This window comes from Colletotrichum spaethianum (assembly GCF_022836535.1).
Source record: "Colletotrichum spaethianum MAFF 239500 DNA, contig19, whole genome shotgun sequence".
Lineage (NCBI taxonomy): Eukaryota > Fungi > Ascomycota > Sordariomycetes > Glomerellales > Glomerellaceae > Colletotrichum > Colletotrichum spaethianum.
Window position 1 is genome coordinate 957,471 of NW_026054789.1, and position 24,512 is coordinate 981,982.

Consider the following 24,512-nt stretch of genomic DNA (forward strand, 5'->3'; position numbering starts at 1 on the left):
GGAACAGCTCAAGAATTTGCGAGGTCAATGCTAATTTCCGCCGTCGGCCGTCTGGCCGTGTTTGTCTTACTTCCAGTCCACCAAGATTCAGTGGTTGCTTGCTAGTGGGTTCCCCCCAACATCTCTACCTGTGCGGCTGAAGCACATAACGGAAACAATGAGATTAAAAAGGCGACGTCGATAGTAGTATAGTTCTTCAATACCGGACTGCGATCAGCCGGTTCCAACTGTTCGTGTTCCTAGCACTGGAGCGTGAATGAGGAGAATTGACATTGTCCGCTACGAGAGAGCAGGCACGCATTTCAAGAAACTCAACATGCATGCATAGCCAGGATGACACGGCGCGACACTTTGAAGCAGCAAATACTAGATCATTGAATAAAAACTGTCCGAATCTGCCCTCATGCTACTGTTTGACTCCCCGGACTTGAACCGTCGATGCACGACTTGGTCTCATCGCAATCGCCCCCACGCAAATTTACACGAACCTTTCTCGCAGTACTCTCCATGTCGCCGAGTGTCGTGCTGCGACTGAGGACTCCGCCCACGTCGTGTCCATGACGAATTGCACCCAAGGAGCTGCTCTTCCATAGTGGCACATCGCCTTCTCGTGAAGAACTGCTGAGAGTTATGAACAGAAACCCAATAGTTGCCACGATCATCAAACCATGCAGCGCGATCCACGGCCACTGGATGCGGTACAGTACGGTGGGCTTGCCCACCTTGCCGAAGTAACTCAGCGTTCCATCTTGGAAACGGTCTTTGTCTTGGCCGTTCTCTTGGTTTTGACCTGGTGCGAAGTTCCTCCTCATCTCGTTGGTCATGCTCGTTGCGAGGGTGTGGAAAGTGCTGGAGATGTTGTGCCTTGTCCAGGCCCAGAGACCATTCAGTGCTGGTGGTGTGGCTTCCATAGACAACTCATTGTAGGGGCCAAAAGATGCACCATTGATACCAGCGGCGCCCTTGCCCAATTTCTTCTCAATTTCTTCCCTCTGCGTCAAGCTGCCGGTCAGGTTGGCTCGGAACAGCTGTTGCATATGCGCGCCGATAGACATGACGGACGCCGGCGAAATTCTGAAATAGCTTTGCGTCTTGTTGTTAGGGAACTCAAGCCTGAGCTCTGAATAGCTCACGGCAGACCAGTACTTGTCGAACTCTAGGGTACCGTTCGCCTCCTCCGTGATAACGGTCTCCGGTAGACCGTCTTCCAACTCCGGGCCCCGCTCCCATGAGTCGGGATCCCTTATCGCATCTGTGGCTTCCGTAATGCTTTCGATGAGCTGGTTGCCCTCAACCTTTGAGTCGATGTTCTTTACACAATAGTAAAGTGCGCACTCTGTAGCCTGCAAGGGCACATCAGGCCAAAACTTGAGTCCGGCCTTTGAGTTCGTTTCGGACTCTCCAGGCGTGAATCCAGATGATTTATTGAGTGCCTCCATGTCCGGGTTGATGATGCTCATTGACCAAATCAGAGTGTTGATGTCTTTCATAGAATTTGTTTTGCTTGGAATCGCAGTGCCGAACGAAGTGGTGGTGTATCTTTCGTCAGAATATACCCCCAAGGGCTGGCGGTTCTCGCACTCGGCAAACCTTCCGTTGTACGGCGGGCAGCCGTTGATATTTGCAATGAAATGACCATTGGGGAGAGCGAAGGCAGTACTCGGGACTGTTGAGTCCGCATACGTGGTGTTTGCCATGGCGACAATGACCTGTCCGAAGTCTTCGACACGCCGGAGGTCTGAAGTGACGTCGTTGCACCTATGGCAAATGCCAACGGTGCTGAACTGGTTCCAAGTGCAATTGCTGGTAGGGCATTGGACCAACGCTTCCTGCTCGACTTCCCATAGCGACTTGGAGATCCCACTCAGAATAGCACCTTGCATAGACAATGGTATGTCCGTTGTTACAGACCATTCCGATTTGGACGAATTGAGAATTTGTCGCTGGTTACGAGCGACGGTACCCATGGAGTACGTACTTGTGCCAGAGTTGAGAGCGAGCGGACCATCGTCTAGTCGGTTGGTTTGCGTGTAGATCACTCCTTCTCGGGCCTGAATGATCTGCTGGGCTAGGGGATCGAGGCCAACAGCGAGGAGCGTGAGTATTGCGCCGAGCTGAACGACAAAGCTGGGAACCAGGGGTTCAGTAACGACCATGGGTATGAAAAAGCTTGCAGAGGACCTTGACTTACGCGCCCTTTGTCCTGAGCAGAATGCGCAAGCTGCCAAGAGGACCACGTGTGGCACTGTCTATCCGGTCGAAGTCGATGAGAGGTCGGTCTTCGCGGATGAAGAGAATCCACTTCCACTGAGCCAAGCACTCGGAGATTACAAACGCGACAGCTGCCTTCATCGCCACAGAGAGGATGGAGACGATCGTGTTCAAAGTGATCCCTTGCCAGGTGAAAATCGGTTTGTTGTCGAAGCGGGCGAGGAGCACTACCATGGCGATGAACGACACAATTCCACCGACTAAGGCCCAGTATTCCGGTCCCCATCCTGACCATCGTAGTGAGCTAAGCATTGCGAAAGTGCGCTCTCCCCAGGCCACGAGTAAGCTTGCGAAGTGAGATCTGAAAATTTGGGAACACTTGCGACTTTAAGAGTGTTCCATTGTTGGCGGGTAAGCTCACGTGGAAGGAAGCAGGCAACCACAGACTAATACGCGCTAAAGCGTGGCGAAACCCCTAAATAATCAGATCCTGTCTTACAGTAGGCTGTGCTGGTTGTGTATGGGAATACGCCTAAGGATTCGAAACCCTGTCGACACTAGGAACTTGCTTTAATCCGCACGAATTTGTCAACCTTTCCCCTTCAAGCTTACTTAGAGGCTGGCTCAGCCGTGGTGGGGCGACCTTTTAAAGTAGTCCAAAACTCCATTTTAGAGCGATCTACTACGCCCACTCAAAGAGTCCTTACGGAGAGTGGATTGGTTACTAACTTCACGTTAGATGTAAAGTGAGGTCTTCCCGTGTTTCCATTTCTGCTCTTTGCTGTATTAGTGTCCGTCACTACGAAGCCGCCGGTCTGTATAATCTGTGAATCAGACTTACCATTCGCTGTTATCAGCGGAATTTAAGTCCTCGAGCTGTGTCTTTTCTCAACTCGTTAATGACTGAGAGATGGATCATCCACAGTTTGCGCATTCGTGCAAATATCAGAGTTCACAGTGAGATGCAACGTTGTTGGTTTGGACAGAAAACAGTCTTGCCCGCTGTTCTTTCTGCTACCAAGCAAGCAAAGGCGTAAAGTAGCAAGCTGGATAGATTTGCAAGCCCTAGTAACATGCAATACTTTTAAGACGTCATGGATGCGGCAGCACAGGTCATCAAGGAGATGGATATCAAAAGAGGGCAAAGGTAGGTAAGTGGCATGAATCTGAGCTGATTTCCAGAGCTGTCACTGACGGCAGCAGGATGACAGCATTTGAGCCTGATCGGCGGGTTGGTTTCTCTGTGATGGCAGCGTCTCAGCCCGGGCGGCATTTCGGCACGGGGGACGCCACGGTCGACGTCAATTTCGGAGGCGGCTGGCGGTCACGGCGGATGAGTCGGAAGTCGGTGTGTCTTCTTCTGGGCGGCGCGCCCGAGTGCAGGTTTGATTAATTATACCACTAGGAAGATGGACGGCCGAGGTGAAAGCTGCTATAGTAATGTAACCGAAGGCCATTAGCTGGTACGGCGCTGGGCCGAAATGAGAATTATTGCCACCAAAGTTCCACAAACACGATGCAGGGCCATAAGCCCAGCTACAACATATAGGAGAACCCATAGAACATTATAAATGTTAATCGGACATTGAGTAATGGTCAGTGTAAAGGCCTAGCTCTAAATACTCGCAATACTTTCTTCTACTCTTCCACTCTCGGCCAACTCCGACGCCTACGCTAAGGATCTGCGATTGAGACTAAAGACCTAGCATTTCAGTGGATGGAATCTGTCGCGTTGCACACGAAGTCATTGAGTTAACCGGCTTGAGATCCGAATCTAGGCCGGGAAACGCCGGCGCATGATAAGACAGTCCGTTATCGGCCCCACACGGCACGGATCTCGGTCCATCTCGGAACACAGTTCTGCAACCGAAACAGGTCAAAACGACTGCACCAAGGCCTCCCGTTGGGTGAGACGTGATACTGCAGCAATCTTCCAACCATACATAACACAACTGCGAAAAGAAATCCAGAAAGGACACAATGGGTAACAACATTTCGTACCAAGAAACGCCAGTTGAGCTTAGCTTGGGCAACCGAGGCAAGATCCGCGGCCTCCAATTTGACGACAAAACTCGCCGCTTCACCGGAGTCCCTTACGCCCTGCCACCGACTGGCGAGCATAGGTGGCGCAAGCCGCGACCTTTGCCCGCTTCATACACTTACGCCAACGCTGACGGGGGTGTATACGACGCAACAAAGTTCAGAGCAGTCTGCCCTCAAAAGGTCTGGGGCGTCGTGAAGCCCGGTGTCGGAGAGAACACCTACAGCGAGGACTGTTTGTTCGTCAACATCTGGACCCCAGCACCCAAGGAGGGCGACGAGAACAGAAAATGGCCGGTGAAGCTCTGGATCCACGGGGCTGGTTCCAGATGGGCGATCCTTCGCACGAACCAGGAATGGATGCGACGGAGTTGATCACCACGGGCGGACTCAACGCGATTGTTGTGGCCATCGGTTACCGTCTGAACATTTTCGGATTCCTTGCTGGAGAGGCTCTCTTGAATGACAGCAATGGCGAGGCGGGCGGCAACTTTGGTTTGTGGGATCAGCGGATAGCTGCAGAATGGGTAAGAGATAACATTGCCTATTTCGGAGGAGACCCGCAAAACATTACACTCGCCGGTCGAAGCGCTGGTGCATACAGCGCCGAGGCTCAGATGTTGTATGATTTTCGCAAGACTGGCGAAAGCTCCTCGCTGTACCGCCGTATCTTCATGGACTCCAACGCCATTCCCGCACAGCCAAAGTCTCTCCCCGAAGTCCAAGGACAGTTCAACGAGCTGTGCAACCATTTCAAGATCGACTCAGGCGTTTCAAATGGTCAAAAGTTGGAGACACTACGAGGAAAAAGCGTGGAAGAACTTCTGGAAGCAATCCCTCATCTGAAAAACCACACCTTCAGGCCAGTTACGGACGACATTTTTATCCACTCTGGCATGATAGAATATCTAAAAAGCAAACAATTTGCAGATGAGTTCAAAAAGAGAGGATACAAGATCCTCATCGGTGAGGTCCGCAACGAAGAGACTCTATACTCAACTTATAATCCTCCGACTGAGCCGACCCTCGATGCTCTTCGGCTGCAGATCTCCAACTACTACGCGCCTGATGTTACTGGCCGTGCCATTAAAGAATACAAGCTCCCAGAATCGAGCAATTTGGAAGACTGGCAGAAGACATTCGGTAAGGCTCTAAGTTATGTCACAGAACACGAGTCAATTGCTGACAAAAGGATGAAGGATCAATAATTTCGGATGGACAGGTTCGCGCACCCTCTAGGGCACTTGCAAAGGCGCTGGTGGACAACGGTGTCAATATAAGAGACGTGTGGCGATACCATATTGGCTACAGACTCTCCTTTATTGACGAGAAAGTTGCGCCGATATCCTTTGGGGTTGCTCATGCTATGGACAGGCCCATTTGGAAGTGAGCTTTTTTCGTTCATTCCCCCCCCGTGATTGCGCTTGCTAACAGCGTGACACTCTCAGTTTTGCGATTACTCATGGTCCAACTCCAAGCGAGGAAATTCTGATGAAGGACTGGATCCAGATTCTGGTGGCTTTCGTGAACAATAGCGATACCTACGATTTTGGAACGAAGACAGTCCAACAGATGAAGGTCATGACTCCGGAGGGAACTATCGAGATCCGTGCGGACGAGCGGTGGGATGAGCTTGTGAAATTAGGCAAGATTTTTGCAGGCAAGTAGGCAATCGATATCGCCAATCAACCAATACACACTTAAAGAGCAGCATCCAGATATATTGTTCGAGAAACTCGAAGCTTTCATGGTTAAAACATGCATGTTGTAGGGCATTGAGGCGGATCTCCTAATACCATTGTTTTGTTGAGTCTTACTACAGGCAAGGGCCTCAAAGTGTATCCATATATAACCCTCCTATAAGTGAAGGTCATCATTAAAGGGCCTATATACGCTACAGAAAGCGAACATTATCCCCCAATACCCAGGACAAACAACGGTGGCCATGATGGCTAGTGACAAGGAAGCGGAACGGCAGCTAGTTGTATAAGAAGTAAAGTCCTTACATTTCTTTATGTAAAAACTACTATCCCTTTCATCGAATTGTTTTTTCTTTATAGTGGTTGAAGAGGAAATTTATGTAATTACGCTCTCTAAGCTAACTACTGCTTCGTTATATTGTATACACTAGTTTACCCGCACTTACTTTTCCTTCCTTTGACTCCTTAAGTCCAATCAAAACACCCTCTAGACCACTTCCACCACGGTTCTTGATGGTCCGAATCGGGATAAGCTTTCCTTGCTCAAGGAGGTTACGGCTCAACTCCCAAAAACGACGACCAAATTCGTGATCCTCTGGGATGGCATCGTAAGGAGCAAGGAAACTAAATCGCTCTCCGAAGACGGAATAGTAGAGAGTCATCTCTAGTCTCGCTTTCGGGTTGGTCCGCTGCAGCATCTTCCCTGATACCGGCAGAAGATTGCTGATAATACCGCCTTCAGTGGAGATAGCGTTGCCAACCATCATGGTAGACTCCTCGGTACTCTGACAGTCCCATGCCAGCGACAGCTCATTGTTTGTATAAGCCCGAATGTCGGCTGATACGGTGGGAGACTTGTAGTCAAAGACGGCCTCAGCACCAAGCGACTTAAGATAGTTGAAGTTGTGAGGCGATGACGTGGCTAAGACCCTAAAGCCAGACAGATTCGCATACTGGATGCCAAAAATACCCATGGCCGTGCTGCCGCCGTTGACAAGTATATGTTTCCCCATCTTAGCCGCCGCATTTGGCAAAGGTAGCTTAAGCGTCTGGTAAAGCGCTTGACCCTGTCTCTATGGGTTAGCTCTTTGTTCATATAAATTCAAGGTGGAAACCCGTACAACAGTGGTCACTGCGACTCCAAGCGTCGCAGCCTCATCGTCCGAAATTCCAATGGGAATATGAATTTGTAAGTTTCCCTTGACTACTATATACTTGGCAAAGCTACCATCGACTTCTCTTAACGGGTTGCTGTTCAATTTTGTTAGTACATATTCGGAATCTGCACAAATGGTCTGAATTTACGATCCATTGACAGGGCCGCAAATACGGTCGCCTTTTTTAAAACTTTTAGTGACTCCAAGACCAACTTTCTCTACGATCCCGGCGTAATCGCAGCCCACCCAGCTTCCAACGCAGCCAAAATAGTCTGCATTCTCTACGTGCTTCCAGTCGGTGGGATTGATGGCTACCGCAGTTGTCCTGACGAGGATATAGTCGTCTGTCGGAAGTTGGGGGATAGGAACATCAACCACTTGAGCAGTGCCAGCAGCAACAATCTTTACGGCTTGGTTCAGCGACATTTTGACTGTTTGAGGGCGGTGCTTGATTATTAAATGGTCTGATGAAATAATAGATGACCAAGTTCAAAACATAAAGGAATACGAATTAGCACTCTAAGAAACATTTTATAATCCGTATTATCCGGCCTGGACGCACATGTGATCTGTGTGAGGAAACTCTGGTGCCTGGTTCCCGATCTTTTGATGCGATACGAGAGTATGACAACTCTACAAAACTTGGCACGAACTAGATTGCACAAATATGGACTACCTGCCCGCGGCCTACCGATGCATGGAGTCTCGAGGAGATCACCCTTCCCAGTCTCCACCTTTGGGGTTTGGTCCATGTCTGAGTACGATTCGCAGTCGCTGCTGGGTCGCGGTGCAACATTCGGGCATCCGCGGGAGGCCGCCTGTGCACCTTAATTGATTACATGCCACGGGTTTTCGGAATGAAACCATTTCCCGTTCTTCAATCGTTGTCAACGGACGAACCGAATGCAGTTGAAATGACGCTGCAGCCAATAGTATGTCTACCCGGTGTTTTGGAGACTTTTTTGTCTATGTGGCCTTCGGTCTCATCTTGCCCATATATTGACAATAGCCTGAGATTCAGATCCAACGTGCAGTAGTATAATTATTTCCAGCGCTTTTCCAGTAACATAGATTCCACTACTTCTCTACAACAATCGCAGAAAAAGCAGCTCTATCTCTTCTATACGACGATTAAACCTTAAGATTTGAACCACAATGGCGACTGGTTCCTCCAACGCGTTCACAGGCAAAGTCATTGCTGTTACTGGCGCGGCAAGCGGCATTGGTCGAGCTGTGGCTCTGTGCCTAGGAGAACGCGGTGCCTCCTTAGCTCTTTCCGACGTGCAAAAGGATAAGCTCGAAAAGGTAGCAGCAGAAATAGTTGCTGAATTCCCTCAGTCTAAGGTGGTCGCGAGCGTTGTGGATGTCCGAAACAGCAACGAAGTCAAAGAGTGGATTTCCAGCACAATCGAAACGTTCGGTCACCTAGACGGCGCAGCTAACATTGCTGGCACTGGTGGCAATTACTCTCCTACACCTCTTGAGACCCAGGAGGACAAGGACTGGGATTTCGTGGTGTCGGTCAATCTCACGGGAGTCATGATCTGCATGAGGGAGGAGTTAAAAGTCCTCACTAATGGTGGATCAATTGTGAACGCGTCAAGCGTCTTGGGCCTTCATGGTGGCTTTTCCACCGGTTTGAGCGCATACACCGCAAGCAAACATGGCGTAATGGGCTTGACGAAGATGGCGGCGAGAGAATACGGTCATAAGAATATTCGTATCAACTCAATTAACCCGTAAGGTTTCCTTGTATTCGAACTCTTCTTGAGGTACACGCTAACGTTTGAAGTGGTATAATTCAAACACCAATGATGCCGGGTGACAACTCGAAGTACGACCTCTCGGGTGCGGTTAAGCCGCCTATCCCTAGAATGGGAAAACCTAAGGAGGTCGCTGCTCTTGTAGCCTTTCTGCTGGGAGACGAGTCAAAATACATTACGGGCACATCCATGGTGATTGATGGCGGATATATTTCTTGAGGAACTTTTGCATCGATGCCATGTTGTCAAATGTCAGCAACAGACCATCCCAGACACAAATTGTGTTTTTACTATGTAACAACAGCATGCACTATGTTTGGTTTGTTTTCATTGTACTGTAACACTAACAGGCGTGCATATGGAACTCTCTTCCTATATACCAGTTAATCAGCGGTGGAATCTGTTCCCCCAACACTGCAATGATTGTTCTTTTTGCCTTTGACTCCGATGTCTGCACGTGCGCTGGCAAATTGTGAGCCTGAACCGGATAACTGTAATGGAAAATAAAGAACAGTGAGAAGACCATGAATGTCTTTTGCTCTAGCTTGACCCAACGAGGGTTCTTTTTGATGTAATCTTCTCCAGGGGCTTTGACTGGTGTTTGGGTAATATTGTATGACTGAAAATAGTAAGATTGCCGTGCTAGAACAAGATTTCGGTCAAGGAAAAGAATACTGTGTCTCGGCCATTGTGAAGGACCAAAAGACGAACTAGAAACTCGATTTTTTTGCCCGACAAGGATTCTATGGTTCAGGCGCTTTGTTGGCCGAGTTATTTTCAATGTTTACTGATGTGCCCTCAATAGGTCCATTACCCTTGGGCCTTTCAAACGGCGCCATACCTTTCCTGATAGCAATGTCGTCCTCGAATGTGCCATAGATGTCGAAATCATCTTGATAACCGAGTCTTTGTGGTTTAAAAGCAAACGTCAAGATGGCGTAGAGCGTACCAGCCTCCAAAAAACCAAAGATGTAGTTTCCAAGATAGTACTTGTAGAGTCCTTCGTTGATTTTGACACCGGGGTTGACCGCTGCAATCATTCCGGGCATGGCAGGAACGAAGCAGACAACCCAGGCAACAAACGCTCTCCAATTGAAGCCGTAAGAGTACCAGTAAGCACCTTCATGAGAGCCGGTGTACAGTTGGCTTATCTCGATCTTTTGGCGGCGGACAACGAAGTAATCGGTCATCATGATGCCCGTCAACGGACCCATAAAAACAGAGAAACTGGCTGCTACGGATACGAAAACGCTCGCAGTATTGTAGAATTCCCACGGCTGAACTGCCCATGAGAGAGCAGCTGCCAAAAGAGCACCGCGCTTGATATTAATCCAGGTCGGAAGAAGCCCCGCGAGATCCATGCCGGCAGCATATCCGTTCCCGAGGATGTTTTCCGCAATCTGGCCGAGGACGAAACCCAGACTGCAGAAGAAAGCACCAGCGCGAGACTTTGCGTTGTAGTCATCCATCATCCACTGTGTAATTACCGTTAAAGGGTTCCACATTGGCTCATCCAACTTCCAAATCGCCATCGAAGCAGAGGCCGTCAGAATGGCGAGGATCGGGACTACCATTCCAGGAATAAAGAGCGAGAAGATAATACCGGGAACTTGAATACCTTGCCTTCGCGCTAAACGAGTAAAGTCACTCTGGTTAAGGATGCCGGCAGAGATGTTGCCTACCGACGCAATGATCCCATAGACCCATGCCCATTCTTTGGTGAGAGTGGAAGGTTGCTTTGCCCCTGACACAAACAAGGGACCCGTACCGCCAGTTTGGCATGCCCATATTGTGATGCCCATCATAGTAACAAAAACAATCAAGTTGGCAACAATGACTGGTCCTTTTGCTTTCTCGACTCTGATAAGCTATTCAGTAGGTGAGCGGAAGTTGGGCCTTTGGATAATGCGAGTGACATCTGGATTGGCTTACAAGAAAGGGGACTGAGATTAAATGGAATATGACGAAGCCCACTAGGTCCCTGGTTACCATATGGGCGCTCTCCGGGAGTGTATTCTCCATCGTCAAGAAGTTGTAGCTCCAGCTGCTCAGCATTGCGGAAACACAGAGACCGCCCAACCAAGCTTGAGACCCATACCAGACGATAGAAAGCATGATCCGGATCAGCTGCCCAAAGTAGGCACCATTCATACCAAGGATGATTCTAGGTTAGACTGTTAGTTCGATTTACTGCAGCATCGTTAAACCCCCGATTTTGAGATTGAACAGCTACCTTTGAGAGACGGTGAAACCGATATGCCACTCAGATCCCATCCATCCATTGCCAATGACAAGCAAGCATATGAGTACTCTAGCAAGTATCATAAGACCTATAGTCTGTGGGATGGTGAGACCCAGAGACAAAAGGGAAGCTGCACCGGTCCATGCTGAGATACAGAGACTAAACACCTGATTAGCTACCCGCGGACGTAGAGCTCACGTGGAACCATGATTGTTTACTTACTTGGAGATGGAACCGAATCCAAGAAAGGTCCACACACCCCAAGTCCTCCTACTTGGAGGAAGGGGTGCTATATCAGGATTGATCCATTTCGTTGTCTCATAGCCGTGCTCTTTATCGTCGCGAACTCGAAGTCTTTCGAAAAGTCCTCTAGCCATTGTTGCTACAGTCATATGTGTCGCTGAAGGCAACGTAGGCGGGTCCGCTATCGGGCTCCAATTGCCACTATGGCACGAACCAATTTGAGTCTGAGTTTGATAGATATCTACCGTTCAGAGGCTTTGCATGTCGCTAAAGTTCATTGAAAAACTCTAGATCTAGGAGAGAAAGGGTATTTCTGATGCGGTCTTTGTGACACTGAAAAAGTAGGAGCGCAAAGAGCAGACCCGAAACTTATGTCGGCAACAAAGACCGCATATCCCCCCCACGCAAACATGTGGACTGGTCCGACCTCTAGGGCTTATCAGATGGTGGTGCAACTGCATCTGCACGTCGACTTTATCAGATCCATTAATCCCTGAGCATTTCCCTAGGATCAGCAAGGAGTTCCCACCAAAGACGACGCCGATTCACCCCGAGGTCGCATTAGACCCCGCACTTGATCCAGCCACTTGTCGGAACCGTTCTTCAGTTTGTGACTCGAAAACCGGCTCGGTTGAGGAGTTAGAACGGCCGAGGTGAAAAAAGGCTCGATGTCCGATCCCAGCGTGGGTTTAAGAGGGTTTGAAGGGCCATGTGAAAAGCTGAGTGTGCATGACTCTAGTCTCTTATGATTGGACCAGTTGTCACTAGATTTTGAATGCCCTCTGGACAACCCCTGTCACCTTCTTATCAAGATAGCCTACGATGATAGCATAGATAGCTAACAGCTACGCCGCAACGTGGACGGCATGGTAGTTAACGTGATGAAACCGAGACAACGGATACAATGGCTACAACATTCGTGGGGATGGTCTAGGACAACACGTATTTGCAGCAAAGCCTATTTCAACGTCAACTTCCCTTTGTATTTAAAGTTGACCCAATCCAAGATCGTGCCTCTTCTCCGGGCCGATATTGGTAAGGGTAACTCTTCCGAGAGCCTGTGTATACCACCAATCAGACTTCAAAATTAAATTGGCAGGCATTCCCCAGGAAAAGCCTGCGTCAAAACCATCCAATTCCAGTCTCTATCTTCATCTCTAGCTTTCCATACCCTTTCTTGGACGAATTTCCTTGTCCTTTCAACTGTTACTGTTTTGCGATGCGAACCTATTGCGCCAAAAACATCGAGAGCGTCAGCCCTGTCATCTGCATCCAGCATCTCACAGGCGGCCATGAAAACTGGCCAAAGCAGCATCTTGGACTCTGATGGCGGTCCGCTTGTGTAGAGCATCACCTCGTGGGCTTGACTCAGGGCTTCCTTATCCGCTTCCAATGATGAACACGATGGTTGGAACAACCGATGCAGATACAAGAGAGCTCCCGCACGATAGCAAGCCGCTTGAGCACGAAACTTGCGTGCTGATCGAAAAGAAAGGCTGTCAGAGATTGTAGGCTTCCATGATTCCAGGCGCATGCGAAGGGAGTCTGCTCGAAGAGAGAGATCCGAGTAGCCAGTGTTAAGCCCGCTGTCAATGCCCACGGATGGAGATGGTTTGTCCTCAGTGCTAGGGGCTTGAGTACTGCTATTAGAGAAGTCAGGGGAGAGTGCTGGCTGAAGAATCTGCCCCCTAACCTCTTCAGCCAAAGCGCAAAGCTCTTCCAACAACGGCATGAAAGTTAAAGTGTAGCCCAGTAGTCTGTCGGGCTTAGTTTGCTCGTTCTCAAGCCAGACATAGCTTGGAATTTTGGGCCGCTGAAGCTGAACCAATGAGACAACGAGGTCTTGTCTCGCCAGTGCTCTGAGGTAATACCTCGCTACAGAGGAAACGTCTCCCCCCATTGAAATGTGATGGCTAATGAGGGAGGCTACGTTGGACAGGACTGTCGGGATAGTCGCATGGTATCCTGGCTGTGCTAGAGTAACGAGCTGGGCTCAGTGAGCCTGTGAACCATCTCATTGTCTAAGCAAGTCTGGCCAAGCCAAGGCGATGGCGAACGACTTACAGGGGCAAGACTCACCTCCATAGCGCATAGCCCAGAAGCAGAAAGAGAGCTTCTTCGAAATAATGACTTGAGGATTTCATATTCCTCAAGTTCGCAAGTATATTTGCTCTCCGGTCGAGCACCGGCAGAAGGCCACCGATCGAGTTACCAACCTCGTAGGAATATCCGATTGCCGAGATGGTATCGGCGACAACTATCGGATCCTGGTGCATCATCATCACGACGTTGGCGTTCATCTCACTCACGAACTCTGGACCAATCAGCAACTCGAAGGGATGTCTGTTGAAATAGAGCTCGATATGCGGCTGGTCTGCAACTGGTATTGTCCCAGGCGGAAGTAGTGAGAATGTGCGAGTGTCTAACGCCAGCGTCGTTCGACTTTCACCTAGGCCCGGCGCCGTCAGAGGTGCACCTCCACCTTTGATGGACCCAGCCGTCGAACGGACTCTCGGAGCCCTTGATGATGATGATCCCAATGCCAACTCCCCTACTGGTGAACCGTTCTTCACACCATCAACATCAACGAGCGATAAGGGTGAGTGATGAGAATGTTGCGCAGCCTGGGTCTTGTACCCCTGACATACGAGTCTGCGCCGCGCGCAAGTCCCGCACGAGGGGCGGATCTCGTCGCACTTGACCTTCGCTTTTCGGCAGTCGATGCAGCCATTGCGCGAGCGACGCATGGGGGGGATCAAGGGAGGCATTTGATTGTTGAATAAGCCGTAATGGCTAAAGTCAAAAGGACTGGGTGATACAGGGTCCGGATTGATCCTTGACGTGATATTCTATCGCTTCGATTTCGCGTTCAAAGATTGATTCGTGGCAGAAGACACGTCGTTATCAGGAGCTCTCCCTCTGCAAACGCGCGATATTTTTGCAGCTGTGGCTTCTCGAGTTAAAGCCCTCCTTCGGCCCAAGACAGACAAGGGCGTGGTCGCATGGATGGCGGTGGGATGCCGCACCGAAAGCGATAGCATTATCTTATCAGATCATCTCCGTCCACACTGCCCCGCGTGCTGCAGGGGTCTGGTAGAATTGATGAGGGGGAGGAAGACCACTTACGGTGTCACATCGGAGACCACGTCTGAGCATGATCGAGCCTTGTTCGTCCGTTCTTCTCCTGAGATCCACAGCAGGACCCATCGCGGAACGGCAATTGAGATCTATTATGTCGAACGTTTGCACTCGCAGCTCCCTTTCAAAGCTTGTAGGCTCAGCATAACGAAGGACGCAAGTCGTAGAGATTGCGGCATGTTCTGCTATACTCTACCATTACTGCGTGGGTAGTTAGAGAAATCTTTCTGGTCCGTCTTTGGTTTTGCCAGTATTTCTGGAGTGCCAACACAACACAGGCGCCCATGTTGGCCAGTCTCCGATACCAAAGTCTTGATATCCCTGACACCCTGGTCTTGTTTATGTACAACCACCCGAAAACCGGCCTAGTCAATCCAATACAGTGCCGAGGCGCTGCTGTGCTGCTTCGTAGATTCTCACTGAACACAAATGCGACGGTCGTGATAAAGGCCAACAGATTGAATAGAAAATAACGACGAGAGCAAATGCAAACTCGGTTTCAATTGCCTGGAGAGCACAATTTACTTAGTGGAGTTTTTGAAGCCGTCTTTATCGGCTTTGAGAGGGAGAACCATGACTTTTTTAATTCCTTCCACCTTGTTTAGTTGGCTGGGCACAAGGTGTGACTAGATAGGTAACTCGGAGAAATGTGTTTAATGTTATCGAGCGAAGCAAGCTTGCACATCTGCCTACGAAAGTCCCCGATTATTAGGGTCTCGCTCAGTCCGGCGCGGTGATAGGTGAACCGGCGAACAGCCTGTAATTGGACGTGGTTCTCACCAGAGTCCGAATCAGGGACAGATCCACGTGGTGGGAGGACACTCTCCTCCGTTTTCCTGTTTTTTTTGCAAATCTTACTGCTGTATCGACGCCTCACTGCACCTTGCCATGTTCCTCTTCCCGCAGATGGCCGAGTGAGGTTTACGGTGGGAAGTAGCGTAGTCGTGGTCGATCTCACTAATCCTCCTTGTCGGTGAGACTGATGACATCAACGCCGATCTCCGAGTTGGTGTCGCGCTACTGCCACCACCGTCACGATGCCAGCACTATCAAGCTGCAGGCAGGTAGCCAAGCCTTTAGGTGGCAGACAGGCACTCGTATTGCCTGATTAGGACAAGTTCGTCTCTGCTGTGCCACAGACAATGTCATTTGGGGTTATGCTGGTCTGGTACGATGTGAGGCGGTGATGTTCTTCATGATGATCTGCGGCGGTAGTGTACTAGACTAGAAATGACGTTTCTGTTGTGTAGTGCCTCGTGTTGGAATGATTGAAAGGGTTTCTCTCTTCTGGCTGGATTATGGCTTGACCACATACCCTTAAGCACAACTTAACTTCTCAACTCGTCTACTCTACTCTTACCCAAGCCCGGCACAAGTTAATCACCTCGCACAGACTTACGAGACATCATCATTTTCCACAGTATTACCGAAAAGGATTGAATATGCCTGCTGTACATATCAACACAGCCAATATTGCCGGCGAGGTGAGGAGCCTTGTCGCACGAGTCACCTCAGTCCGCGGCAGCAGCGGCCGGGCCAGAGGCGTCAGAATTATTAGTGGCGGTATCATCGCAGCTATTGTAATCGCTGTAGTTGTCCTCATCGTTGCAGTTATCTTTGGCATCTTCATCTTCCGCCGCCACAAGAAACAGCGCGCGAGACGCCAGCAGGAGATGCAAAAGTACTACGGCGACAACCGCTCTAGCATCGGCACCGAGGCACCGAGTGGCCCAGCTCCGGGTCAAGCGAACTTCGGAAACACCAGCCACGGTTATGGCTATGGCCAGGGTGCAGGCTATGGTTACGCACACACTGCTCAGCCAGGACAGGCTGGCTATAACGCGCAGAACCATGGCGGTGTGCCTCCCATGGCGCCCGCTTACACTGCCGATCATGTTACCCATACGAAATAGACACCGATGATCTAGAACTGTTTTTGATGTATTTATGGAAAAAAAACCGAATAGCTGATCGTAATGAAAGCATAAGGGCTGTATATGTTATCCGAATAATTGTATATTGCAGCACGATAGTTACTTCTGAATTCGTTGAGCGATGATCAAATGTTGCAATGAGACTACTTCGAATAAACTGTAAAGTATCTACAGACTGATTAGAGGCTGGTTATAAGCTCATTATACAATACTTGTAATGGCTCATGTGTCATTGAGCATGACAGTACAAATCCTGGAACTGCTAATGCTGTTTCAAAAGAGCTGATAATGAGATCCGATCTTACAGACAGGCAGTATAGCGAGGAAGATGGGAACTGTGTCTGAATATTTTGGCAAGCTGGAATAAGTCGAGCTTGTTGTGCAACAATAAAAGCCGCCCATATGCTATGAATGAAAGTTTTCTGCTATCACAAGACGCCTGGGGTATTTACTACATTGTAATCGGTATTATCCTAGCTTACCACATTAGCCGGAGCGACGCTTTCTTGCGAGACATTGAGATGCGTGCTTTTCGGACTGATCTTCTCTTTCTCTTTGTTCTTGGTCTCATTCCATTCTGCGTGGGGAATTGACATCCAACCCCATATAGCCACAGCACTAACAAGGACAACAACCGTCAGGATACCAGCACCGGCACGGTCGCCAGTGGTTATAGGTGAAGGTTCCTTGAAAGGATTCGAGTTTAAACCGGCATTTGGATCGCCCTTGGAGGTACCACCAGTATCATTCGTAGCCGGAGGGCTGACCTCCAAAAGGCTTTGTACTGCCGCCAGTACGTTCATGGCCTCACCGGCACCGCTTGTCTTGTCTACTGCCGGGTCGATGAACTCGCCTCTCGTCCAGTAGAAACCACAGACTCGCCCCGTCGCGCCACCGGTGCACTGTCTGATAGCCGATGCTGTCGAGTTGCGCAAGACTGGCATGATGAGATCACGCGTCGAGGGCACGAGCTGTGTTACTACAGTCATCCAGCGGTGGAGATAGCCTTTGAAGCTCAGCATGTCCTGTGAGCAGCGTCCGGTTTCAAATTCGCAAGGAATCTCATAGGCAGCGCCATCAGCGAAGAAGTCTTCGATCGCGCGGTTCGCCAAGGCTTGGGTGCGGTCGAGCCACTTTTGCTCTCCCGTCTGAATAGAGTGTTAGGCTGTGCTTGGCCCATCATGCACAAAACATATAACGGGAAACTTACATAGTTAGCGAGGAAAGCACAGCCCTGCATCAGAACACCAATGTTGTAGGAAAAGGTAGCCTTGAAGATGTTTGTACAGTTTTGAGGAACATGGCCGCCGTCATACACCTGCACAAGCGTCAGATACAGATATCGCGCCACACGTATTCCAACAAGGACTTACTCTCCAATTCTCATGGTCAATGTAATTTACAGCCCACAGCCAATCCCAAGTTTCTTCTGCGTATCGGGCGTACGTATCGTTGCCGGTATACCGAGCCAGGCGGGCGCCGATGTTGAAGAAGCAGCCGTTCGAGATGGTATTCTTGTAGTCGTAACCTACGTTGGTTCTGGGTACCTGCCAACGCATGCCACCACCGCAGGTGCTGTCGTGTCTTTCGGGATCCGCTTGGGTTGTCCATACGGCTTGTGCGAGGGCGAGCCATTGTGGTTTGTCTTCCGGCGGATCGGGAAACTTGTTCTCGGCCGCGAGCATTGCCGTCATGCCCCAGAATCCTTGGTCATCGTTGCCGAGAGAGAGGGTGTGGTTTTGAGGCATGTAATCGCGGTCGCTTCCTGTCTGATGCAGCATTCCTTCTGTAATAACGTGGTTGTAGCTGTCGTCGCCCGTATAATACCAATAGTCAACATAGGTCCCCATCATGGCGCCGCCCTGCCACCAGTAGTAATCACCGGTGCCAGAGTCTGGTGGTCCTGGCAAAATGCCGGGGATTTTGCCTGTTTGATTTCCATCGTAGAATTTCATGAGATCGTAGGCCAGTGTGCTTGCGGTTGTAAGGATATCTTCTGTGGGTTGAGATGGTGAGTTAGAAATCTTACATCAGATGACATGTAAGCGTTAAGTGGGCGTTGCGGTTGATTTCATACCTCTTGTGTCGATTGAATACGCTGCATCTACAGCCCCGGAGAAGACCAGCAACGCCACGGGCAAAGCGCCCGAAATGAGGCAAGGCAGCATCTTGAGCGAGTGAATCGAGGGCTCAAGCCGCTTTCAGGTTAGAATCCCACTTTTGAGGAAAACGAGTGACAATTTGATCGAAGGCAATAAATTATCAGTAGCACATGGCGAGGAACCCCGCTACACTGGCAAGGTGACGCTGGTGATGCGACGACCCAGGAACAGGATAGAAAGGTTCTAGAAAAGCGACTGGGGTCTTGGATCAAAAAGCTGCGCAATTGGTCGGTCTTGTACCGACTTTGTCGTTTGGGTACAAATAGCCGCACTTGCAGAAGGATTTGATGTATAAGTGTCAGCTGAGTGGATTTTGCCGCCGAGGTCGAAATCGTACGTGAGCTTTCGGGTCAATGTTCGTATTGGGCGAGAGGGGCGGAGGCCGTTTAAAAATAGCCTTGGAGACCACAATGGAAAAAACAACTGCGCCGCTCGATATATCAATACCGCAAAGTGTTGGGAACACCGGGAGATGCGGAAACGGCACAGCTAAAGCAGGTTCCCCAGGGTGTAAATCTGGGGAAAATATGACGGCGGCTTTCACGTTACTTTTGTTGTGTCCCTTTGCTTCACTTGGCGCGCCAATGGACTCTGTGACGAAGAGGATCAATTCCCGCTGATTCAGGGCCCTGAAGGGGGAAACCTTGGCAACATGAACAAACAGGACAGGAGTCTGCCCAGCGGGCATGAGGGAGCGTGATCCCTCAGCGCCAGAATAAGGGGCTCAGCAACCAGCAGTCAGGCCAACAGGCTAGTGAGGTATGCACCAAGAAAGACGATGACGCGGTAGGAAGTCGTGAAAGACAACACCAAGAAGCACAGCTCGCCTGGGCATTGGGGCGGTGCAAGGCCTGCCATCCAATCTCGATTTCTGCTTCTGCGGACGAGTAGTGCGCCGCCAAGCCAGATACGAAGGCCACGATGGGAATGCGCCCAGGGATGGCGGTCTAGGCAAATGTCTAATGGACTTTGGCGAGCCTGGGCGCAATCCGTATTTGTGAGATCATCCGCCGGACTTTCGGGCCAGGGGGTCTTGGGGTCTCTTGGAGTCTCTTGGTAGCTTCGTCAGCTCACGCAACGGTGACACACACCAGGCCTGGGCGCGTGGTGTAGGTGGGTTTGGAAACTTCTCCAGCCGCTGAGCTTATTTAATCTTCTGAGTAGTAAAAGTCCGATGATATTGGATGAAGTCAACATTAACTACCAGATGGTGTCGAAGGGTCAGCAGCCACTACTATGTAGTAGACGAGGTAATGAATTTCAGGTCTGGGGGCCACAGTTTCTCGCAAAGCGCCAGTGTCAGGATTGGTCAGCTCCCGTCCGAGCTGAGCTACAGCCCCGAGGTTTTGGTCAAGTCTAGCGCCAGCTTGCCCTTGCTCCAACTGAGGCTGATGAAATTGACACCTTGACAGCACTATGGGAGACATTCTGATGCAGCAGCTTTCAGTAGTTTACTGGACCCAGCTTGTGCTGTGCCAGTCTCATCAACCAAGAAATGCAAATCTTGGCGCTCATTAAAGAACATTTCGCAGGTAAAGGACCGAACTAAAACAGCCCCCAATGGCCCCTCACGTCCTAAGGGCGACTTGGAGATCTGATGAGCCAGAGGATTTACAAAACAAAAGGCAGATCCTGGTTTGATAAGGATGCCGCTCTCTTCTTGGCAAATAGTTCGTCCGTTTCTTTGCTCAAGCCCGCACTGTAGACCGTTCCAGAATGTCTGCAGCAGACCCTTCACATGCATGTATTCTATCGTATTACGGAATTTAAGAGACGATTACAACCGAATTCACTTACTCTATGGAAGTGCCACAATGGTATTCTACATGAAGCCTATCAACCTCACTTTGCGGTTGTTCGCTATCATATCGCCAACATTTGCCAATTTCCCTATGAGAGTCGCTCGAACTTCCACACTTCTGTTCTTCTTCCCCCAGGCTGCAATACGTCGCTAGATTGATCCTGATTGCACAAAGTCAAACACTGGTGGCGATTTTGTATCATGATTATAATGCTGGCTCGCGTATGCTTGGTGTTGTCAACTTTAGGTTCAGGCAGGCAGGGTAATGAATGTGACTGAAACCTTTGTTGGAGTCGAAAAGGATTGTGTAAGAGAATTGATAAGACAATGATGAGCACTGCGATGCACATACCTCGGCAGACTCCTTGAAAGCTTAAGTCGTGCATAAGGACCACATTGCATGTGCGATGAAGCGAACCTTGATAACCTCGGCTGGGTAGCTTCAAGGTTTCAAACCTGCAGCGTAATGGTGATATGCACGGTCCGATGAAACAAAATTTGGACAGCCCACAAGAACAAAACCAAGATGATTTCCTGATTTCGCTAGGGACCTCTCACTTACCTCGTATCATCATGGATCCACTCACCATCGTCACTGCTGCAGCATCTCTGGCAGGCGTCGTTCTGAAAGCATCTTTCAAGATCAAAGAAACCGTTGACGCTTACGAAGATGCACCGCAGAATATTTCCGACATCGCCGAGGAGGTGCACGCGGTTCAGATAGCCCTTCGACAGGTTGAGAGCGTCGTGCTCCAAGATCCAGAGGCGATTGAGCGGCTGGGACTGGAAGATGTCTTCGCCATCGCTGTCAACGGTTGTCATGCAACGCTTTTGTCGATAAGCAAAGAGTATGAGGACCTTTTCCTTCGCAGCGACTGGAAAGCAAAGATACAGGCTTTGTGGAAAGACGGAGAGATGACTCGACTCCTTGGTCGACTGGATCGGAAGAAGGCAACGTTAACTCTTCTGACGCAGACGTTAAACTTGTAAGACGCTTTATGTTGCAGCAGCTTGCACTTGAAGATACTGATGTTGAGGCAGACGATCTACTCAAGACATTAAGGCATTGCTGGTACAGAATCAATCGACATTAAATGCAGCGAAGCAAGACCTCAAGGAGCCCGCTGCATACTATCCAGACTTTCGGCCAACGAGTCCAGACTCGTTAGATGAAGGCAGCGTGGCTGGAATTCCGAGAAACAGAGATTCGGTTCTCAGCACTACAGAATTCGATTTCGATTATGACTTGATTAACACAAAGACCTACAGACGTGCTTTGCAAAGATATGCTGCCGGATGCAAGAGAGACGACTCGTCCTCCAGAAAAGAAATCAAAAGTACGCCTGCGTTTGAACAGACTCTCAATTCACTGTTAGAGGAGAAAGATGGGGTTGGAGATCTTATTGAGTTCGACTCAGACACGTTAACACCACGAACGCCGCCATCTCAGGCAACATTAACACGTTTTGACTTGGAGGGCATTGAATTTGACAATCCGCCTGCAACACCGCCCAAAGAACTTATAGCGAGAATTGGATATGGAGTCAACAGTCCCGAAGTCGACATCTCGAAAGCTGACAGCCCAAAAGTTGACCTATCAAGTCCACCAGCTCTGGATATGCCTGACAATACGAAGCCGAAGAAAAAGTTTCCCGCCAAAAGTTTAGACAGGCACTTCCCGCGGCATCTTACAGCAGAGCTCGCAGCAGAGAGGCATCATCGACGAAGAAAACATGAAAAGCCTCCCTTTCTTAAGACGTTTTCACCATCGCAAACATCTGATTTATCACCCAGTCCCAAAGCTAGTGTTCTTCCGGCCTCAAATTCTTCTATGATTGACAGCGAGACGGCTAGCACGAGCACCACACCTCAATTAGATTACAAATTGGACAAGCTCGCACATCGGCGAAAGTGTGGTCGTCCCATACACCACAGACGACGACATGGAAAAGAAGGTTTGCACACACGAAGCTCTGCGGATTCCACTGCCACATTGAGCTCTGTAGACTCAGTGACGGAAGCTCTAGAACATCTGGAACTCCCAACACCGAGGACTTCCGGGAGAGAAAGGGCAAGCCGGAAGCAAGTAGCTTAAAGTTCTACAATTTCAACAAAGCAGAAAACAGATCAGTTGAAATTGAATATGCTTGTAGTCTGGAAAAAACAAAATTCCTTCTCAGCTATTTTCATTACTCCTTGACAAATAATTTTTTTGAATGGCCGTTAACTTTGGACACCTTCTCGTTACTACTATAACTTCACCTCCCGCCTCTTTGAAGAGCTAGCGTCAGCTTTACAACTACAACTGTCCATAGCAAGTAACAATGCTTAACACCCCTTTGGATTTGTAACCTGTCTTTTGGGATCTTGAACGTATAACTGTTCCAACTTACAAAAGCTATGATCTTGGTTTTGAGAGTAGTTATTTTGTATCGCTTCAACGGCTAGCTTCCATCTCGACATGGTTTGCCATATCGAATGAGGACGCTTCACACGGACCATCTTCGTGGCATGATGCCCCAAACTGCGCAACCATCTTCAGGAGTCAAGGCAGAACCACAATGAAAGCTGGCATCACTGTTTGCTCGTTGCACGATGTTTTATTCTGGGCCTGCTCAGGGCCATAAAAAGGAAGGATATCAAGTATCAACAGCTCATGTGATTGAATACAACATGGAGGGGAGTTTAACTGTCCGCAACTTCTCTATGACCATTTGGATTGACGGTTCCACGTTTGACGGCTCTTGGAGCAAAGCTGTCTATGTCGTACATGACTTTGTAACCGAGAGCATTAATTCCATGTAGTGATTCCTTCCTTTCCAACTTCCTCTTTCAAATTATGCCAACGTTAAGAGGAGCCCTACGTGGAAGCATCATAACATGCTGTCTTCTAGCTGTAACTGTTTGACGAGCCGAGGAGTACATTCGCGGACAAGATGGAGGACGTAATGCCTCTAACCAACTGGGTGTAATGCTGTCTACTTCCTGCCGGCGTGCGCAGATATGATGGCTTGGCCCAATCCCGACGCCCGAGAGACGAACTAACCGTATCTTACCTGTTCGTGTTCCAGCGATACTGAAGTATCGCGATGGACTGATTTGACCAGTAACGTCAACTACCTCTACCTATTGTTATTTACAGAGACCTGTGTGGGAACCATTACCTACGCTATTTGGCTATTTCCCAAATCTTGCATTGATCACGCTGACCCAACATAGCCAACGACGATGGCTCATACAACGAGAACAAGAAAAACGTTTTGATAAGTGTCTTTGCCTAAATCTAATATTACTAGTTAAATCATTACAGTACATTCTCCTGAGCCCTTACCTTCGAGGCGAGTCACCTCACGAAGAATGATCCCTTGTGGCACAACATTGTGAGGAAACCAGATCGGATGCGTCAGAATGACGCCACTTATAGCCTGAGGTCGATATAGTCACTGAATTCTAGGTTGCAGACAGTCTTTTGTCCAACGCACAAGCTTGGTCCTCGATGGACTGGATGTTTGGCCATGCCGCGATCTGGCTCAACTTTTGCAAGGTCTTGGTGAAGAGTCTTTCCACCTCGAGAAAATTTGAAGTAAGAGATTCATTCGCCACTATCCTATGGCATGGATTGTAACTAAGTTATCCCAAGGGGTTAAGAACCTAGCTTCCAGCTACCATCCTACACCGAGCGACTGGAAGGCTGCTTACTAAATGACTGGAAACATGTTTGAGGCGAGGATGCTATGATGAAGACCCCAATCATTTTGAATTTGTAATTGACGGTAAATGCTGTGGTACCGCAGTGACGGGTAGATAACCAGGGCAACTTGGAATTTCCCAGCGACATCTCCCCAGGACGCTTTTCGGGCGTACACTATGAACCGAGGCTAGGTTGAGTCACAGATGATAGAGCTACGGCTTTCCAAAATTGACAGGCTGGAAGGGGCTAATGGTTACAGATATCTGACTGCGCAACCGGAAGAGCTTCCCATGCAGGACGCGAAGGGTATCGGATGGGTACGTGTACGCCGCCCTAAGGTCTTGGCACTTTGCAAAGATCCCCAAGAGACCCAAAGGTTCCTGTTGTTCGTGTAGAAATGGGCGGGAACCAGGGTACAAAGTCAGAATTA

General features: G+C 49.4%; 9 protein-coding genes across 9 annotated transcripts; 5 read left to right on the top strand and 4 right to left on the bottom strand.

Moving 5' to 3' along the window:
- Positions 1 to 401: 401 nt before the first annotated feature.
- Positions 402 to 2,523, bottom strand: ColSpa_07694 (uncharacterized protein; the record flags this gene model as incomplete). The annotated part of the gene is made up of 2 exons (XM_049273906.1): positions 402 to 2,127; positions 2,192 to 2,523. 2 exons carry the CDS (start codon positions 2,521 to 2,523, stop codon positions 402 to 404), a joined length of 2,058 nt encoding a protein of 685 aa, XP_049129863.1.
- Positions 2,524 to 3,305: 782 nt separating this feature from the next.
- ColSpa_07695 (uncharacterized protein) lies at positions 3,306 to 3,604 on the top strand (the record flags this gene model as incomplete). Its single annotated transcript, XM_049273907.1, has 2 exons — positions 3,306 to 3,358; positions 3,394 to 3,604. 2 exons carry the CDS (start codon positions 3,306 to 3,308, stop codon positions 3,602 to 3,604), a joined length of 264 nt encoding a protein of 87 aa, XP_049129864.1.
- Positions 3,605 to 4,191: 587 nt separating this feature from the next.
- Positions 4,192 to 5,919, top strand: ColSpa_07696 (putative ethanolamine kinase; the record flags this gene model as incomplete). Its single annotated transcript, XM_049273908.1, has 4 exons — positions 4,192 to 4,573; positions 4,606 to 5,394; positions 5,451 to 5,637; positions 5,700 to 5,919. 4 exons carry the CDS (start codon positions 4,192 to 4,194, stop codon positions 5,917 to 5,919), a joined length of 1,578 nt encoding a protein of 525 aa, XP_049129865.1.
- Positions 5,920 to 6,353: 434 nt separating this feature from the next.
- On the bottom strand, positions 6,354 to 6,964 carry ColSpa_07697 (enoyl reductase LovC; the record flags this gene model as incomplete). Its single annotated transcript, XM_049273909.1, has 2 exons — positions 6,354 to 6,359; positions 6,398 to 6,964. 2 exons carry the CDS (start codon positions 6,962 to 6,964, stop codon positions 6,354 to 6,356), a joined length of 573 nt encoding a protein of 190 aa, XP_049129866.1.
- Positions 6,965 to 8,263: 1,299 nt separating this feature from the next.
- On the top strand, positions 8,264 to 8,851 carry ColSpa_07698 (levodione reductase; the record flags this gene model as incomplete). The annotated part of the gene is made up of 1 exon (XM_049273910.1): positions 8,264 to 8,851. The coding sequence occupies one exon, from the start codon at positions 8,264 to 8,266 to the stop codon at positions 8,849 to 8,851; it is 588 nt and encodes a 195-aa protein (XP_049129867.1).
- Positions 8,852 to 9,614: 763 nt separating this feature from the next.
- ColSpa_07699 (thiamine transporter thi9) lies at positions 9,615 to 10,673 on the bottom strand (the record flags this gene model as incomplete). The annotated part of the gene is made up of 1 exon (XM_049273911.1): positions 9,615 to 10,673. The coding sequence occupies one exon, from the start codon at positions 10,671 to 10,673 to the stop codon at positions 9,615 to 9,617; it is 1,059 nt and encodes a 352-aa protein (XP_049129868.1).
- Positions 10,674 to 15,936: 5,263 nt separating this feature from the next.
- ColSpa_07700 (uncharacterized protein) lies at positions 15,937 to 16,407 on the top strand (the record flags this gene model as incomplete). The annotated part of the gene is made up of 1 exon (XM_049273912.1): positions 15,937 to 16,407. The coding sequence occupies one exon, from the start codon at positions 15,937 to 15,939 to the stop codon at positions 16,405 to 16,407; it is 471 nt and encodes a 156-aa protein (XP_049129869.1).
- Positions 16,408 to 16,901: 494 nt separating this feature from the next.
- Positions 16,902 to 18,596, bottom strand: ColSpa_07701 (mannan endo-1,6-alpha-mannosidase DCW1; the record flags this gene model as incomplete). The annotated part of the gene is made up of 4 exons (XM_049273913.1): positions 16,902 to 17,576; positions 17,639 to 17,746; positions 17,802 to 18,424; positions 18,506 to 18,596. 4 exons carry the CDS (start codon positions 18,594 to 18,596, stop codon positions 16,902 to 16,904), a joined length of 1,497 nt encoding a protein of 498 aa, XP_049129870.1.
- A 2,368-nt stretch (positions 18,597 to 20,964) lies between these two features.
- Positions 20,965 to 21,381, top strand: ColSpa_07702 (uncharacterized protein; the record flags this gene model as incomplete). Its single annotated transcript, XM_049273914.1, has 1 exon — positions 20,965 to 21,381. The coding sequence occupies one exon, from the start codon at positions 20,965 to 20,967 to the stop codon at positions 21,379 to 21,381; it is 417 nt and encodes a 138-aa protein (XP_049129871.1).
- Positions 21,382 to 24,512: the final 3,131 nt, after the last annotated feature.